The sequence below is a fragment of the Malaya genurostris genome, chromosome 1, assembly GCF_030247185.1.
Source record: "Malaya genurostris strain Urasoe2022 chromosome 1, Malgen_1.1, whole genome shotgun sequence".
Lineage (NCBI taxonomy): Eukaryota > Metazoa > Arthropoda > Insecta > Diptera > Culicidae > Malaya > Malaya genurostris.
In genome coordinates, this window is record NC_080570.1 from 94,659,710 (window position 1) to 94,676,969 (window position 17,260).

Sequence of the window (17,260 nt, forward strand, 5' to 3'; positions counted from 1 at the left end):
GATTGGACATGAGTCTTGACATCACACGAATGAAATCCTTACTCACATCCAGTCCCTTGAACCATGCCTTTGTCGATATTTTAGGAATAATTGTGTGCATCCACCGACCCAGATCTTCTTTATCCCAAGAAGCTTGCCAGCTGGTAAGTGTTCTTTGGCGAGACGCGCTATAGAATTCGTTGAAAGCAATCGGTCTCTCATAAATTTCACCCTCAATAGTCCCACGTTTGGCTTAAATATCGGCTCTTTCATTGCCTGGAATTGAGCAATGAGCCGGGACCCAAACTATTGTGATTTGAAAATTATTATTCAATATGACGTTCAGGCACTGTTTAAAATAAAACAGTGCCTGAACGTCATATTGAATAATAATTTTCAAATCACAATAGTTATTATATTATAGCAAAATAGGCCAAGAAAAAAGGTTCATTTTTGCCAGCAGCGTTTGAGCGAATGGCTTCAATTGCACTCAGACTATCTGTGAAGAGAAAATAATGGTTTGAAGATAATGTGACGATTACACTCAAACTATAATGTACTGCTGCTAACTCTGTTATATAAACAGATGCAGGTTCTTGAAGCCTAAATGAACCCGAAACATTATTGTTGAATATACCAAACCCAGTAGCCTCTTCAATTCGTGATCCGTCCGTGTAAAATATTTTCTAAGAGTCAATATGCCTGAACTTATTTGTAAATATTTTTGGGATTTCCAACGAGCGTAGGTGTTCCGGGATTCCACGCACTTCGCGCTGCATGGATGTGTCGAAAAATAAAGTTGAGTCAGGGACATTTAGGAGGCTGACACGGATAGGAATATATCTTGAAGGTTTGATTTCCTGTGACATATGGTAAAAATGTACTGTCATGAATCTTGTTTGAGATTGAAGCTAAACTAGCCTTTCGAAGTTATTAATAACCAGGGGATTCAGTACTTCACATCTTATTAGCAGTCGCGATGAAAGCTCCCAAAAATGGTCTTTCAATGAAAGAACTCCCACCAGAACTTCAAGACACATTGTATGCGTCGAATGCATGCAGCTTAAAGCAATTCGCAAACAACGACATTGAATTCGCTCTAATTTGATAATATGAGAGTTTGCAGCGGAACGAAAGCAAACGCATCCATATTCCATCATTGAAAGTATCGTTGACTGATACAATTTTATTAGCTCTTCCGGATGAGCACCCCACCAAGATCCTGTTATTGTTCGAAGAAAATTTACTCAAACCGTTCGTCTCGACCCAAGTGTCGAGACGTCGTAGAATAATTTTTTCGAACAATTTTCTGATGCAGGACAACATCGCAATGGGTCTATATGAGTTGTGATTGGAAGCTGGTTTCCCCGGTTTTTGAATGGCGATAACTTTCACTGGCCTCCAGTCAGGTGGAACAATATTTTGCTCAAGAAACTCGTTGAACAATTCCAACAAACGTCTTTTTGCGAGGTCGGGCAGATTCTTCACCAAGTTGGATTTAATTCTGTCCAACCCAGGAGCGTTATTGTTACAAGACATGAGTGCTATGGAAAATTCCATAATTGAAAAGGGGCTATCAGTGGAATCATCATTTGGAGAAGACTCTCTAATAATGCTATGCGTAGGAACAGAATCTGGACAAACTTTCCTCGCAAAATCAAATATCCATAGATTCGAGTATTCCTCACTCTCATTTCCTACGTTACGATTCCTCATTCGTCTGTCCGTATTGCAAAGAGTGCTCATTGAGGTTTCTCTTGACAAACCTTTGACAAAATGTCTCCAATAGCTACATTTCTTGGCCCGAAGTATGCTCTTGTACTTGGTTTCTAAAGTCAAAAATTTTTCAAAATTCTGAGGAGTTCCTTCTCTTCGTTTTAAAAACGTCTTGAAAGCATTTTGTTTCGCGTGCTTAGCATCTGAGCACTCTTCCTTCTGTTAGACGATGGACCAAGAAGTTTGGTTTGGGTTTGTTCTGCGGCCTCCAGAATCGAACAAACGAGGAAGTCATATTCTTCAAGTGGGGGGAGCTCTTCCATTGAAGTTAAGACACTTGAAATATTACTTTGGTATTTAATCCAGTCAATATATTTTGTCAAATCATATGGAATATTAACTGAATTAGCAATGCCTTTGTTACTGCTAATTGAGATGATGATTGGTAAATGATCGCTACCGTGTAAATCAGGAGATATTTTCCAGGTGCAATCTAGTCGAATTGAAGTCGAGCAAAGAGATAAATCTAATGCACTTGGACGTGCAGGAGGATCCTTGTCATGCTACCCATATTTAGTACCGTCATGCTAAAATTGTCGCAAATATTATATATTAGAGATGATCTGCTATCATTGTAAACGGAACCCCACATCATTCCGTGCGAATTGAAATCTCCTAAAATCAAACGTGGAGCAAGAAGGGACGACGCGAGATTGTACGAATTTCAACGACGGCTAGTCCGGCTAGTTCACGTCATACCAATACATGCGTGAACCTGATGCTTCCGTTCCGGCTGTCCCAGGTCCCGTGGTAATAGCAATAGGAATTGCTTCTATTTCTTCGCGTTTTGTCATCGGCTCATCAGTGCTTAAAACAGTTCAAATTGAACTGCGAAATGTTCAATAGGAATTGGCTTTTAGTGTAGTATCCGTGACATAAAGGTTATGACATGAAAATTTTTGAAAAAATAAGTGAAATGTGAAACACAAAGTGGCTTTCGGAAATTCTTTGACGTGGACCAAAAGTCACGAAAGGCGTAGTGCAATCTATGTGGCAAGAAATATGCGTATATTTACATTCCGATTACCATCCCTACACAGAAAAACATTATTAATTTTACAGGTGACAGAATTCTACAACCGATACAATTCACAACTACTTGATTTTCCAAATGACGCAATATTCCACTCGAACAGAATTTTACACGCTCTGAATGTTATTTGCACTCGGCTACCAAGAGCCGCTGTATGGATTTATTTGAATCAATTATTCAATTAACAGATAAGAGCTCTGTGGTTCAGTCGAGTAACCGATGTGCTTGCGATGTAATGTTTCTCGGTTCAAGTCGCGATGCTGCTAACGATCTTTTGTTTATTATTTCGTTCGAAATCAAGCCATGTAATTTTTAAAATCACACAATTTTACATTTTCCTCAATAAAAATTTGGATGAAATACGACGCTACATTTATGTGCATCTTATAAGATGTAAAATAACAAGATTTTTTCGAACTGTGTAGATAATAGGTCATGAGAAGTAATGTTTCATGATTTCAATGGTAACGGCGATGGTCTCGTTAGGATGAAATTATCATCTAGAGTATTGGTACTATATTTCAAATTGACGGTTATTTGATCTTTTAGTTTAAGTTTCTCGATATTTACGAAATTTATCTAAAGGTTAAAGTTACGATGGAAATCGCAGTTATAATCATGTTTTACACAGTTTCTCGCGTTTGCAACGTCAATATCACCAATATAGCTATTCATTTCATTTTTGTGTATAATTGACAAGCAACATTTAAATATGAACATATGAACAAACGATACACAAGTAACACATCGATTTCAGTTAGATCGGATATTCCCCGTTGGGGAGTGTATGACTCATCTTCTGAGCGTCACTCAGCTGCAACGGAGTGGAACGAACTACCGTAAAGCTAGCTCCGAAGAATCGCCATCTAACATTTCAAACCTTTTGCGAATGAGACGTTAGCACGTGTAGTTAAAAAAACTGCACAATTAATAAGATAGCCTTATAGAACAAAATAAGAGCGGCCGATCAGCAGCACAAATCTCCAAGCCACGGTACATTGCACACCGTTATTACTTATAAATTCACAGGATTTGTACGGCATCTTCTGCATTAATGCGACCATGGCTTTCAGTTACACAACCGGCTTTTTCAGGACAATGAATCCGCTTTGGCTTAAGTTAATAGGTAATCTGTGCTTAACAGATTTGTTAATTTATTTTTTTCTGTGCTCATTATAACGGATTTTCTACACAACCAGCCTGCATCAGATTATATTTTTGATTTGATTTTACTTTAAACTTCTCACACTTTTGTTCACTTATTGTCTTAAAAAAAGTAAAAAAAAAAGTTTGTATCAACATGTATTGGATTTACCTTATGCATTAAACTTTCGATGAAGGTTCTTGTGTATGGGTAGCACTGACAGATTTACCTATTCATATCGAAACGCCTTGAATAAGACGGTAACATTCGGTTACCTGTATCCTCCCCGTTAGTATTTAGCAAGCTTAGTACTCAGACAACCACCAGTAGGAATCACATTGAATTAATTACTAATTCATCTACAAAGACTCTGCCGGTGTTGATTGCTCATTGGTAAATCAAGTGGCCAGACAAAATAACAGAATCGCTTGCAGCCACTCGATGCTAGAGGTAGCACAATGAATTGTTGGTATTGAATGTTATTCATCTTAACTGTACGGATTTGAAAGCCCCATTCACCTCTGACGATTGTGACGATTGCACAATTCCAAAAAAAGAACGTAGTAGCTTTTCGCATATACTGACAAAAACAGTACTTTAAGTGGTAACAATCAACACTGAAATATTCACTGCCAAATCGTTAAGTTATTGTGTACGGTGAAAGAAGGCTTATTTACACTTCTGTTACCTTTCATGGGATCAGCATATTTGATTTAATTAATGAAGTGATTTGAAATTTTGTTGATGTATATTATATAATATATAACAAAACAATTACAAACAAACACTGCAAAACAGAAACATTTTCAAATATTACTATATACTGAACAAAAGAGAACAAAATTTGAAATGTAATGAGAATGCACAGAAACGATCTCTCAGGTAGATTGCCTGAAAGGTATACTTTTGACTTTAGAAACCAAGTACAAGAGCATACTTCGGGCCAAGAAATGTAGCTATTGGAGACATTTTTTCGAAGGTTCGTCAAGAGAAACCTCAATGAACACTCTTTGGAATACGGATAGACGAATGAGGAATTGTAACGTAGGAAATGAAAGTGAGGAATACTCGAACCGATGGATATTTGATTTTGCGAGGAAAGTTGTCTAGATTCTGTTTGTCTAGATTCTGTTCCTACGTCATCGCCATTCAAAAGCCGGGGAAACCAGCTCCCAATCACAACTCATATAGACCCATTGCGATGTTGTCCTGCATCAGAAAATTGTTCGAAAAAATTATTCTACGACGTCTTGACACTTGGGTCAAGACGAACGGTTTGTTGGCAGATACTCAGTTTAGCTTCCGTAGAAATAAAGGGACGAATGATTGCCTTGCATTACCCATACCCACCTAAATATTTTGATAAAAGGTCTAACTTGGAAGATGCCTTTTATGTTCGATTTGTGTTGATTCAGATTCGATAATCCTACTATGAAATAGATACAAAATACGTTGTGTTTAGTGGTGTCGAAAATCAATTGAACGATTTATTTCAAAAATCGCATAAGTGCAACTTAGTATGAATACCCCGTTTGAGAATTTTGGATTGCCAAAATTAGATTGAGTGCAAAAAACGAGCATGAACTTTAAACTGAACTGAAGTAGATCGCCCGAAGTTGCACTTCGTGATTGATCGAATGAGTGGAAATGTATAATGAACCAAGAAAATGAAGCTTGAGAGAAGCAATTCACTTTCACTGTACATACCCACTCACTCCTAACTTTTCATGAAATGATCAATAACGACGCCGGCTACGACCAAAGGCTGTGCTACTGAGGAAAAGAAAGGAATGTTAGTCCGATACTCATTGTTTCTAGAGACCATGGGTACCATTATATCTCCACGAGCATCATGGGATAGAGGATTTGTTAGTAGGGAGGGAAAGAGATCCGGATATGTTTTGGTAAACAATATGATCTTAACAAAAGCTAATTTTCGATGCTCAGGAGAAATATAAGGCATTGTAAGTAAGAAAAATATAAAACATCTCTAAGAAACGATCTCACCAGTATCCTTTTTCTTCTGTTGGCATTTCTGGTAAGAACGCGAGATGGAACACGACTACTGAAAAAATAGAATAAAACAAATACTCGCGAATGGGTTTGCTGCAGACCAATTTTAGATTCAAAACTGCCCATTTTTGCTACATTCACGTTACCTTAGCAATTATAATCTGAATGACATGTCCAACGGCTCAAAATTTAGATAACTGTTTCCATAAATGCTTTCACATGTGTTTCAAACAAAATAAATAATTTAAAATACTTTTTAAGCCGATATCCCTCAAAGGGGTGGGTTTCGAACCACGCAACCCAATTTTTGTTTTGCACATATCACTGTATTTCCGGAACCGTGTGTGTATGTATGTATGTATGTAACATTTTTGTGCACTCAATTTTCACAGAAATGGCTAAACCGATTTTAACAATGATTGTTTTACGTTTCGCATTCAGCTAATCAGTGCATTAGCAGATTATGTTGACTGCTAATGCCACCTCGCTGATCAACATAATCCGCTAAGCAGACGTAAAGTCATTGCTATGCTAAACCTAAATGACTAAAATATCAACTTTCTTTGCGTTTCGCCTTCGGCTCGTCAGTGCTTAAAGCAGTTCAAGTAGAACTGCCATCTCCGCCTAACAGTCCAACTTGAACCGCTAAGCAGACGCAAAGTCCACACTACTTATGTGACCCTTTAAGGATATAACACTAGGTGCCATATCCTATCTGACGTCTCGGGCATAAACGAATGACGACTGGCTACTGGTCGCCGCAGAGTTTGAACATTTAGGGGTTTTTTGTTTTGGGCGAAACGCAAAGAAAGTTGAAACAAAATATGTGCTTTTTTGCACAAAACAAAAAACCCCTAAATGGACTAAAATATGTTTACGGCCATAAAGTCGTAAATTAACATAGCACTTCGGTGTAAATAAGTGCATTGTAAATAGCAATGACTTTACGTCTGCTTAGCGGATTATGTTTATGTGTATAAATTATGAACTATGCAGGGTGATATATGCAAAAAAAAATGCCTAAATGCAAGTGAAAGGTCATGTAGTTCCGCACAGAGTTTTACAATTTTTTTTTAAATCCGTTTCCGGAATTACAGGGGGATTAGTGAAAAAATCAATTTTAAAGTACTTAGTGAAAACAGGTTTTTACAGGTGCGCAACAGATTTTTACAAACTGAGGTTCAATTGAACGTTCTTGTCGCATGTAAAACTCCTGAAATAAATCCGGATCCGACTTAATCCGAATTACAGGGTGGAGAGTGATAAAAATTGTATACTGTCGCTAAGTCGTCCTTCATGGAATATGAATTGTGTACATCCGGTGAAAAACCACAAAAGGTTAAAGCTGAGGTTTAATAAACGATAATAATAGTAATACAAATTTGGTACATGTACGACACGAACAACGAATTCTTGATCATAAACGTTAAAATCAGTATCGTCATCAATGGATTAGGATCCTTGTAGCAACAGATCATAAAGTCAAAAGAAATCCGGCTAGTTATGCTGAATCAGCAGATTACCCGGAAATAAAATGACACGAATGTTTATATGTGGTGTTACAATGAAAAGCTTAGGCGCCGTACTGTAGAAAAACGATTAGCATCTTATCAGCACGACGTAGTACTGCAAACTTTGTTTCTATTATACTTAGGTACCAACAAAGCAAAAATGGTGCGCTTTGCCGGAAGCCTTCACGTGAAGATAGGATCGATGCTGATAAGAAGACATTACACCTTTTGTTTGATTCCTATTAGAATTTGACTCGAATTCAATCCATCGGCATCGACAGTTTTAAAATCAACTTCATATTGTTTTGATGTTTGCTTCTATAGAAAGCTTCCGCATTTAATACGTTGTATGTTGTAGATTAGTTTATGTGTATAAATTTTGAACCATAGTAGTTCAAAAGGTGAAAGTGGTCGAATGGGATTAACTGAGTATTATGAATAACACAGTAATATATTTTTTTGCAGTTCAACTTATTTATAATGCATATATTTTTTCGCAAATAGAAATCACAATTCCAGCAATTAACATCCATTTGGGGCTTTCCATACTGTAACCACGCATTGGCATTCCTTTTTTCACCTGAGTACACTGGGTAAGCTAGAACTGAGCCTGTCTGCCTGTTTGAATCTTCCTTCTCTCACAGAAATCCCACATCCGTTGAAAGTGTTTTCCAGCTTATCTCATATTTCCCACTCGTGAGTACAATTGCTTCACATGCTACCCAGGTTAGGAAACTTGCCGAAAGGTAGTTAAATAGGTATGTCGCGTTTGCAAGACTGTCCATGTGCTTGGTATTTTGCTCTTTTGAGAGCGAATAACATGAACAGAGCATTTCTTTCTCTCTCTCTGTAACATTTCAAAAGCAGAGTTACCATATTCACAGATTTCACAGTAAAACCTCAGATTTTGTACCTATTTTGTTAAACAGTTTCTGTGTCACAGATCACAGATTTTATCCAAATCCACAGACTCCTACTGATTTTTATCATTTTTTGTCCAGATGGCAGATTTTCAAAATGTTTCTCACAGATTATTTTCGAAAATATGTAACACAAATGGTATCAAGTTAAAACACAGATTGTAATATGGCAACTCTGTTCAAAGGCTCACGCGGCAACTATATATGCGATTTCTCTCGCATGCTGTCTACATTTGTAGTGTTCTGTGCTCTCCGCTTGGTTAGCAAAAGAGCGCGCGTTTGAAGAATATGATAGAATCGTCGCAGCGGGAAGTATATGGGTGATGCTTTGCGCAACGAGCGTGCTCAGTTTGTCAGCAGCGTTCGTCAGATGTAGAGGTGATAATTTAATGTTCGAAACAAATTTCATCGGCCGCGATAGATAAACTTTCGGTTCAAGAGCGCGCGGTTTTGTATTTCTTCCGCCACTGCTAAAGCGGTTGTCGATTTTTGTCGAAACAAGCAGTAGTTTCAAATATTCACATTCGAACTACAATGTGGTAAGCCTGATTACAAATAGCCGCTCTATAGTTTGCTTGAAACCATTTTTATTTGATGGAGAAATGAAACAAGAATCCCGTTTTCCACGGGAAAGTGTATGCGAGCTGTAAACCGGAGCCTGGAATAAAGGTCGAAAAACTGTTCGTGCCAAGAGAAAACAAACGTGATGATAAATATAGATTTTTCGTCTGTGGACTTCACTGAAGCGTAAAAAAAATCTATCGATTTTTATAGCTATGTACGAGTAGTTAAGGAGCCAACGGATTTAAGATGGAATTGAAACAGTGCTTAGAAGAGATTTGATGAATTTCGTGAGGAAAGCGCTATTGCAGATCGAATGCAAAATACTTTCGTTGGACTAATTTTATATGCTCCCATTCAATTGTCGCGGGTGTTTCTGAATACTAAAGTGCATGTGAAAATGAAACTGTCTATTTTTATAGTAACCGCTACGATGTGATAGTGCATTTTACGAAACTAATTTGGTGCACATACAAAGTGTAAGAAATCGGATGCAAAATGCTCGAAATTGAGTACCCTTTGATTGGTTAGATAAAAGAAAAAAAAACTTACGTAGTGACAGGCTATTTGCTGGAGGAAAGAACATGCAGCCTCTATCCAGGAATCAGAACAGTCTACGTAAGGTATTAGTCAGATGCATAACGCGCAAACTCGTTTACTGAGAACTCGTCGAAGCGAAACACGCCACTGCCAATTTTAGTGAATCATTTTTTATTAAATTTTTCTAACCCTGCAATTACCCAGCAGAAAACCATTTTTCCTACCGTCATTTATGGACTGACTTCAGTGTAGTTGTACATACACGAATGGAGGCAACGAAATCTTGCATCTATCTCAGATACAAACAGAAAGTAGGTAGAACCAGCAATAACTAAAAGAAAAGATCAGAAACCAAGACAATCGTATAGAACTGGACGAGAGTTTGGATGCTAACAACTCTTGCTGTGGTTCGGCTAGCGGTGCAAAGTACATACTTAACGAAGGCGAAAACCACGTGGTTCTGCTCGTTGTTTATGCTAATTTTATACGCGGGCACTGTAAAATTAACAACAGTGAAAGAAAGTGAAATTGTAGTTTGTGATGTGAAAAAAACTTATAAAAAATAGGAAATAAATATTTTCTCTTTTTGAACAACCGTCTGCTGACAAATAATATTCCGAACAAAAGCCTCTATGCGAAGATGCTGACAGAAATATATATATACAAGCAAAAGTAAAACCTCATCGAGCAAACGGTGTCAGTAAAAGATAAGGAAAGCGAAGAAGCTATACGAGTGGATATATTGATTTTATGACCAATTGTGTGGTGAAAGTGAATTCCGAATAATGAAGTAAAGGTTATATTAAATGTGTTTAGCACATGGTTTATAAATTCAAGACCGGACACAACGAGCAGATATGACCCTGGAACTGTTATTAGTGACCGCTGCCATAGTGGCTGTGTTGGGCTATATTCTATTCGTTCGGACTCGGATGCGAGGAAAAAGTAAGTTTCTGAATAAATACATTCTTCTGAACGTTCACAATCAATGCACGCGATTCTTTTCTTTCGAAGTTAAAAATCAAAACCATGGGCTGTCTTGCTCAGGTTACCGCATCGTTCAATTGCGCTCGATTCAAAGTACGATGACAAAAAGTGACCAAGAGGACGGCAAATCAGTAGGAAATATTTGGTCGCGTGCTGTGTGCAGCTCAAATGATCGCTTTACTGGTTCAAGGTTCGAATTCATGAGGTTGACTACAAATGAAAAACACCAGTCAGGATATTGTGATTTATTATGGGTTGCGAAATTTTCAACATTTCCATTGAACATAATTCCGATTGCAGATTCTATGTTCATTGCAGTCAACACACAGAACCAACATTCTAATATTAAACAATATTCAACATAAGTTAGGTTCGATTTGAATTAGTAGATATAAGCTAGTCTGCTTTGGGTACAGCTCGGAGATTCATATTTGTGTGTACTCCTGGCGATTAGCCGTTATTTGAGAAATCACCTGATGTTGATGTTGACAATTCACACCGTTGTTTTGCATCACCAACGATTATCATAACATGCAATATTATATTCCCGCTAATATAATTTACAACCACAACGCATGACTGAGTAACGACGCTTCCTTCTATAGTGTGTACATTGGTAATGGTTGCTATCAATATTAGTTATCAAAAAGTTTTCGATTGTGTACATAATAATAATGCACATCAAACTATGTTCAATTCATTCTTATTTTCTTTATTAAGCTATTGCATTATTAACCTACCCACTACACAAAGATCAACGTGGAAGAAGCACTATTTTTGAAGTGCTAATTAATCCAATGTGTTCATATATTTTGAAAAAAAAAATATTCGAAAATTTCTGTTGTTTTTTTAAACCTACCGGTGTGACGCTAATTTTGGAAAATATATGTGAAATCGATGTAAGTTCCACTTTTTAAATATTTGACCGCTACTTCCGATGCAGGAAGGCCCATATAAACCAATCAGACCATAATAACTGTTATTCGAATCCAAGTTATTTGAATTGGAACCCGGTATACTTGATGTGAATTTGTTTGACCCAGATCTGATGTCTAGCAACATTGATGAAGGTTGAATAGCTTATGTCACTGGACAGCTATCAACCATATGTTCATTTCTCCTGTCACTGATTGGTTACGATGTGACGAACAGCATAAATATTGAAATATCGGTTAATTTTTCAAAAGGGCGTATAAGCAAGTGACAGTTTCTCTTTGTTTACTTTCTCTTCTATTAATTACCAAGCGGTTTCCACGTTTATCACTCAACTCTTTGCATGAAATGATACCCGAAGCTTTCGACTTTCAAACAGAATAGTGATATCAAAGAAAATCTTTTTAACAGGGTGGCAAGTGACCGGGAAAATCGGGAAAACCGGGAAAAAGTCGGGAATTTTAGTGAAAAACCGGGAAAAATATTACTAGCTCACCTATGTTTAACAGTTTTTAGCATAATGATTATTTTTTCAACAATTGAAAAGTAGGAGACAATACCCAATTTTGAACATTTTTAAGCCTTCATGTTTTTAAGTTTGCTAATGATTGCCCTAGTTTCATCATAATTTGTCTCAGTAATGTCATCTTGAGACAATACTTGTGTTATGTTTATATTTCTGTTAGATGTCAAAAGGACTCGCAAAATTGGAAGAGTTGTCGACTTTGATCTTATTCACCGTTTACAGAAAGTATTTCAGTTCCTTTTTTGCGAATTGAAACTGGTTTCTAAGGAACAGTATAGAATTCTTGAGGACCAGTATAGAAAGATTTAGAAAATGGATTGATTTGTTCAGTGAATCTATGTTTAATTTCCTTGTAAAGGTCCTCAGTTATTCCATAATAGGATCACAAGAACGTTGATGTAGATGAAGGTGAATTGAATTTAGTTTGAGCTTTTGAACCTTCAATAAAGTAATAATACACGCTATATCTATATTCCCCAAAACAATTTCAGGGTTTACATTCGATAGTGTTCTAGTCGATTAGTTCTAAGCTGGTCGATTAGTTCTATATAACTAATTGAACTAATCATTGCTTAATTGGAAACCCTGAATGTAATTCATTGATCTGCTAGAATCAGATGAAAGATAAATTAGTTAAGCTATTGGAAATAAAACTGGTTTAAAACCAGCGGACCATGAAGAAAGCGTTCCTGATTATTTTTCATAGGAAAAAACAGATCGATATATTGTGCATTTTAACAGTTGTCATTTGATTTATTTGCCCATCAACGCATTGAAATCGTAAACATTGTTTATTGACTAGCAGATACATTAGAAAAAAATTTCGTTTTAAAAGAGCAAGTCGTGGCAGTCGAACGGTTTTGCGAAATCTTAGGTATACGTACACCTTTGATTTTAAATTCAATTCTATTACATGAAAATTTCAAGTTTGACAGGACTTTGTTGATAATTGATTTTATGGTTTTCATCACAATCACAGCATGATAATTCATCTGAGGGCATATTCAGTAGTGTTTTAGTTCTAGATGTATAGTTTATGTCAGTTACAAAATTTGAATCTGAATTTTATAACAAGAAAAAACTGGTAGCCCCAGCAGTGTTTCACTCGAGTTTCAAATATACAAAAAATAGAACGGCATCGTGGAAATAAATTTGACAAGAACTGGTCGAATAAATAAAACTAGAACGGCTTGCTGGGGATACGTTTGTTCCAGTTTCTGTTCTATTATAGATCTTCTATATAGAACTTCTAGCTGCTGAATTTGCTCTGAGGGTATCATTCATTGAACAGATATGCTTGCAAGCGACATAATTTAAACATTATATGTCCATATAACAATTTATTGTACCATGGCCGAAGCCCTGGCAATGACGATATTATGTTAGATTCGCTGTGCCATCATCAGTGTTGATGATTGCCGATAATTTGGCAGAAAGCGGCTCGATATTTCTCTACATTGTATACAACATTTTCAATCTGGTAGAAGAATCTACAAGAACTCGCTGTCTCTCAATGCGTGAACCGCGAGAGAATTTTTCTACATTTCTTCGCTCCACTTTATACTCTGAGTATTTCACAGCCCTTAACAAAATACAGTCCGGCAATGATCGGCGCTGTGCCGAATTTACCAAGAGAGAATCGCAAGTTGATAATTATCGCAGATAATTCGACTTGATGATTCTCATACTAGGTTGCAATATTACAGAACCTTGGTCTGGGGCATTCACAGCATTCACATTCACAATACCGCTTATACAAAGGTTTTATGCACATAGTTAGAATAATTATAAGAATTTTTAATTTTCCCGCCGAACTGAGATTTCCACTTTTAATTCCGGAAGGAGCGAAGAAAGCTCTGTGCAAAATGATTTGAAGTTGCCAGCATAGATTGTTGTTGTTTTTTCCGAGTAGCAAGCGTCCGTTTTTAGGATTGTTGTTCCTTATTGAGTTATTTTCAATCATGTATACCAAAAAAATAATAAAAACAGTCTTGTGCACTCGGAAGAATTCGGTAACGCGTAACCAAAACCCCTGAATGACTTGAAAAAGGCTTTATACCTTTCCTATATGCACATGTTATAATGAATATTTTTTATTTATACATCGAAATGTCTGGAAAGTAATTTAATCCTAAATTAGCGGGCCTATTACAATGATCCTTTTTGGACATGAGATATCAGCTTGAATTTAAATTAAAAAATATTTACAAAAAAAAAAAAACTAAACAGGGGCGATTTGAGCCTATTCCAAAAACCGGGAATTTAAGAGAGAGTGATTAAAGAGAAACTGTCACTTGCTTATACGCCCTTTTGAAAAATTAACCGAGAAATATATTCATTTACTCCAATAAACTTCATGTCTGTGAATAATAATGAACATTATCGATTTATGTTTATTTTAGTGCTCTCTTTTTTTTACTACAACAGAGAATAGGAGAATGAGAGAGAAAACAAAGAGCCTGTCTTTGACTGAGTATACTTCTATTTGGTCATAAAACTATTTCATTTGACAGTCACTTTCACTGTACTGATCGATGTGTCAATGTCAATCGATGTGACTGACAACTTGCAACTCTGGTTTGATCATCAATTAAAAAGACCTGCAAAGTGTTGAAGATTTGAGCTCAATTTGAAATCCATAAAAAATAATTGAATAGAATGGTTACTAAATAATCCTCCGAATTAAAAACTAACCGGAACCGATTTATCATATTACATTACTCATTACTATCTAGGGAGAATTGAGAGTAGTTGGTTCAACAATTGCATCGTCATTTTTTTGTGATCGTTGTTGCAATTGTCATTGTTGTTGATTTTTGGAAGTGTGAATAAACAGAAAACCTTTCAAATACACAGCATATGCTTCGCAGCGTTTATATTGAGCCAAATCAACGATGCACCAAGTGGTGTTGAGTGGTAATTCAAAAGAGAAACAACAATCCGACAGCTGCCTGCGATTGTAAGTAGAACCTTAAAGAATACTAAGGATCACAATCGAACGCTTTCGATAACCATATTCATATAACTCTAACAGAATTCAGGATTTGATGAAAGAATGCGGTAACATAACATCGGCGACACGAACAAATATTATCTGGAAACTTCGTACAGTGAAAATTTAAAGAAACTATATGAAAAGATAAGCTTGTGGTCTTCAAGTTCAAGATTTGATTCACTTCACGACGAATAATCAAACGTACCATAGTAAAAAAGAATCGTCTGTGGTTTTGAATGAATGAAATAAATGAAACCAAAAAATAATTAATATGAAAAGGGAGTGTGCCCATATAAATAATAAAATGTCTCACATTCAGTTGACTACATCCGGCATGAGTTTTCTCATGGGTATATGAACCTCAATAAATAGAGCTTGACGTAATTACGTCAAATGCACTTTAGAGCGTATGTTATAGTAATTTTTCGACTCAGTTCAGCTAGTCTGATGCAACCCAATATACAATATATTTCACGTTGTAGCCGTCGAATCTATTCAGTTTATGATGCACAACAAACATATTACTTTGCGCTCACAATGGAAGTTACAATTTGGAAAACAAACAATAAATTGCGTGAGTTGCGCTTGCAAACTTGACAGCCCACTGCGCACCTTGCTCGTATAAGGTGTGTTTTTATGTTCAATTACGTTGCCTAAGTATTCTACTTTAGCCCACACTTGCTTCCGATTATTTTTAAGTTCCTGTCTGTAACAATCCTATCACATGTAACGCATACAAGCAAATTCGGTTGAAAAAAAGGACAGTTGAGCCACTCCAAGCAAAACAGGCATGTGTTTTCGCGCCATAAAGAAGGCTCCTAAAGACGGAAGAATGAAGCATAATATTTTTTTTCCATCACACTGAAACGTGATCTGTCGGATTCGTGTCAGACTACAAAGCAACGTACACCGGAGGCAAGTAGTTTGATGATGCGCACATGGTTTGCTGGAATACCATGCTTCCAGTGGTCAGGAAACTCGTTCTCATCGAACAAGACGAGGGTTCGACGCACTCATTCTTTATCGGCCGCTTCCACGCATACATTCTAAAGTAGATTACTCACCATCTGCTTTCCGTGCCTGAATGGCAACTTCCCAATCATTAACGTGGTTTTTGCTCACACGTGTTTATATGTTCTTTGTGAATATGAACCCGTACAGTATCATTCTAAACTGGAAGTGGTTGGTCCGTGTTCTTTTGCGATTTACCTTATCTACGCAGCGGTTGAGCGAACGGCGGATGAGCGAATACGACCACGTGGTGTACGAATCGTTTGAGTGTTTTCGCCTTGCGCGCCAAAGCTTATGCTTTCGATTGCGCCTCATTCTACATCAATGGCGGTCAATGTCGACGAATCGTTACGTGCAAAGAAGTGCGAACCTTGAACAAATCTAGCAAAATAGCAAACATACTTTCATCGTTTTGGTTGGTTTCCGATACGAGCAGGGGCAATGTTGAAGTTAGGATACGAGGTTTGTTAGAGTTTGATTCTGATGGTAAAGCCGATTGTTGTAGAGTATTGTTTTTGTCGGATTGGCGTGATCCATGACTATGAAGTGGACCAGTCTTTTTGCGATTTAATTTGTCGATTATTCCAATTCGGATTAAATACTTCGATACATTTTCATTCACAAGATCTGCTATCTCTGTTCGATCCATTGACTCTAAGGGGAAAATATTGTATTCGATTTTATAATAATTCATTGGCTGAAAGTCAAGAGATACAAAAGATAACATGGCTACTCTACTAATACTCATCTTATTAATAGAGTGGTGTAATAGCCTTAGTACAAATTTGTTATCAACTACACACATGTATTATTAATATGTTATTAATATTCAATCTTCATCTACATCGGACTTTCCCCTGCTTCCATATGAAAACATAAATTAAAAATATGTAATGTCCTGACATTACATAGCTATGATAGCTATTTAAATCAGATCCTGATCAGCTCGCTAACAAAAAAGGCGGGTGGGTAATGTCAGAGACACACAGATAAAAATATTTTGTGAATTTACATTTATTTTCATGCACATATTTGGAGCAGGCAATTAAATGGAAATTTACATTACAAAACGAAGCGGTTTGTAAATATACAGTCTTGTTCAATGAAAAACTAAATCAATTTTAATGTAATTTTACATCAATCATGGTTTTAAATCTGATTTTCGTTTCAACTGATGTCTTTTTCATAGTACTATCGGTTTACATGTCGTGTAAGTTTCATCTTTTCTTTCTGTGCATAACTGGATGTCGTGAATACGAAAACAACTGACATGTTCCTTAACACTTCCGAATATCAATTAGTTGATCAATTGTATGAAATTGTATGTAGAA

The 17,260-nt window shown here is 36.6% G+C and overlaps 1 protein-coding gene across 2 annotated transcripts in view; it reads left to right on the plus strand.

Moving 5' to 3' along the window:
• The window catches only part of LOC131425121 (serine-rich adhesin for platelets), a 51,383-nt gene that overhangs the window by 11,972 nt on the left and 22,151 nt on the right, over positions 1-17,260 (plus strand). Inside the window, exon 1 of one of the 2 annotated variants that reach the window (XM_058586728.1) lies at positions 8,677-10,422. The exons of the other annotated variant lie outside the window; for it this stretch is intronic. Coding sequence (XP_058442711.1) covers positions 10,335-10,422 — 88 coding nt within the window. The 5' untranslated portion in view covers positions 8,677-10,334. Of the gene's footprint in view, positions 1-8,676; positions 10,423-17,260 lie in introns of those variants that run through there. 2 annotated transcript variants of the gene reach the window in all.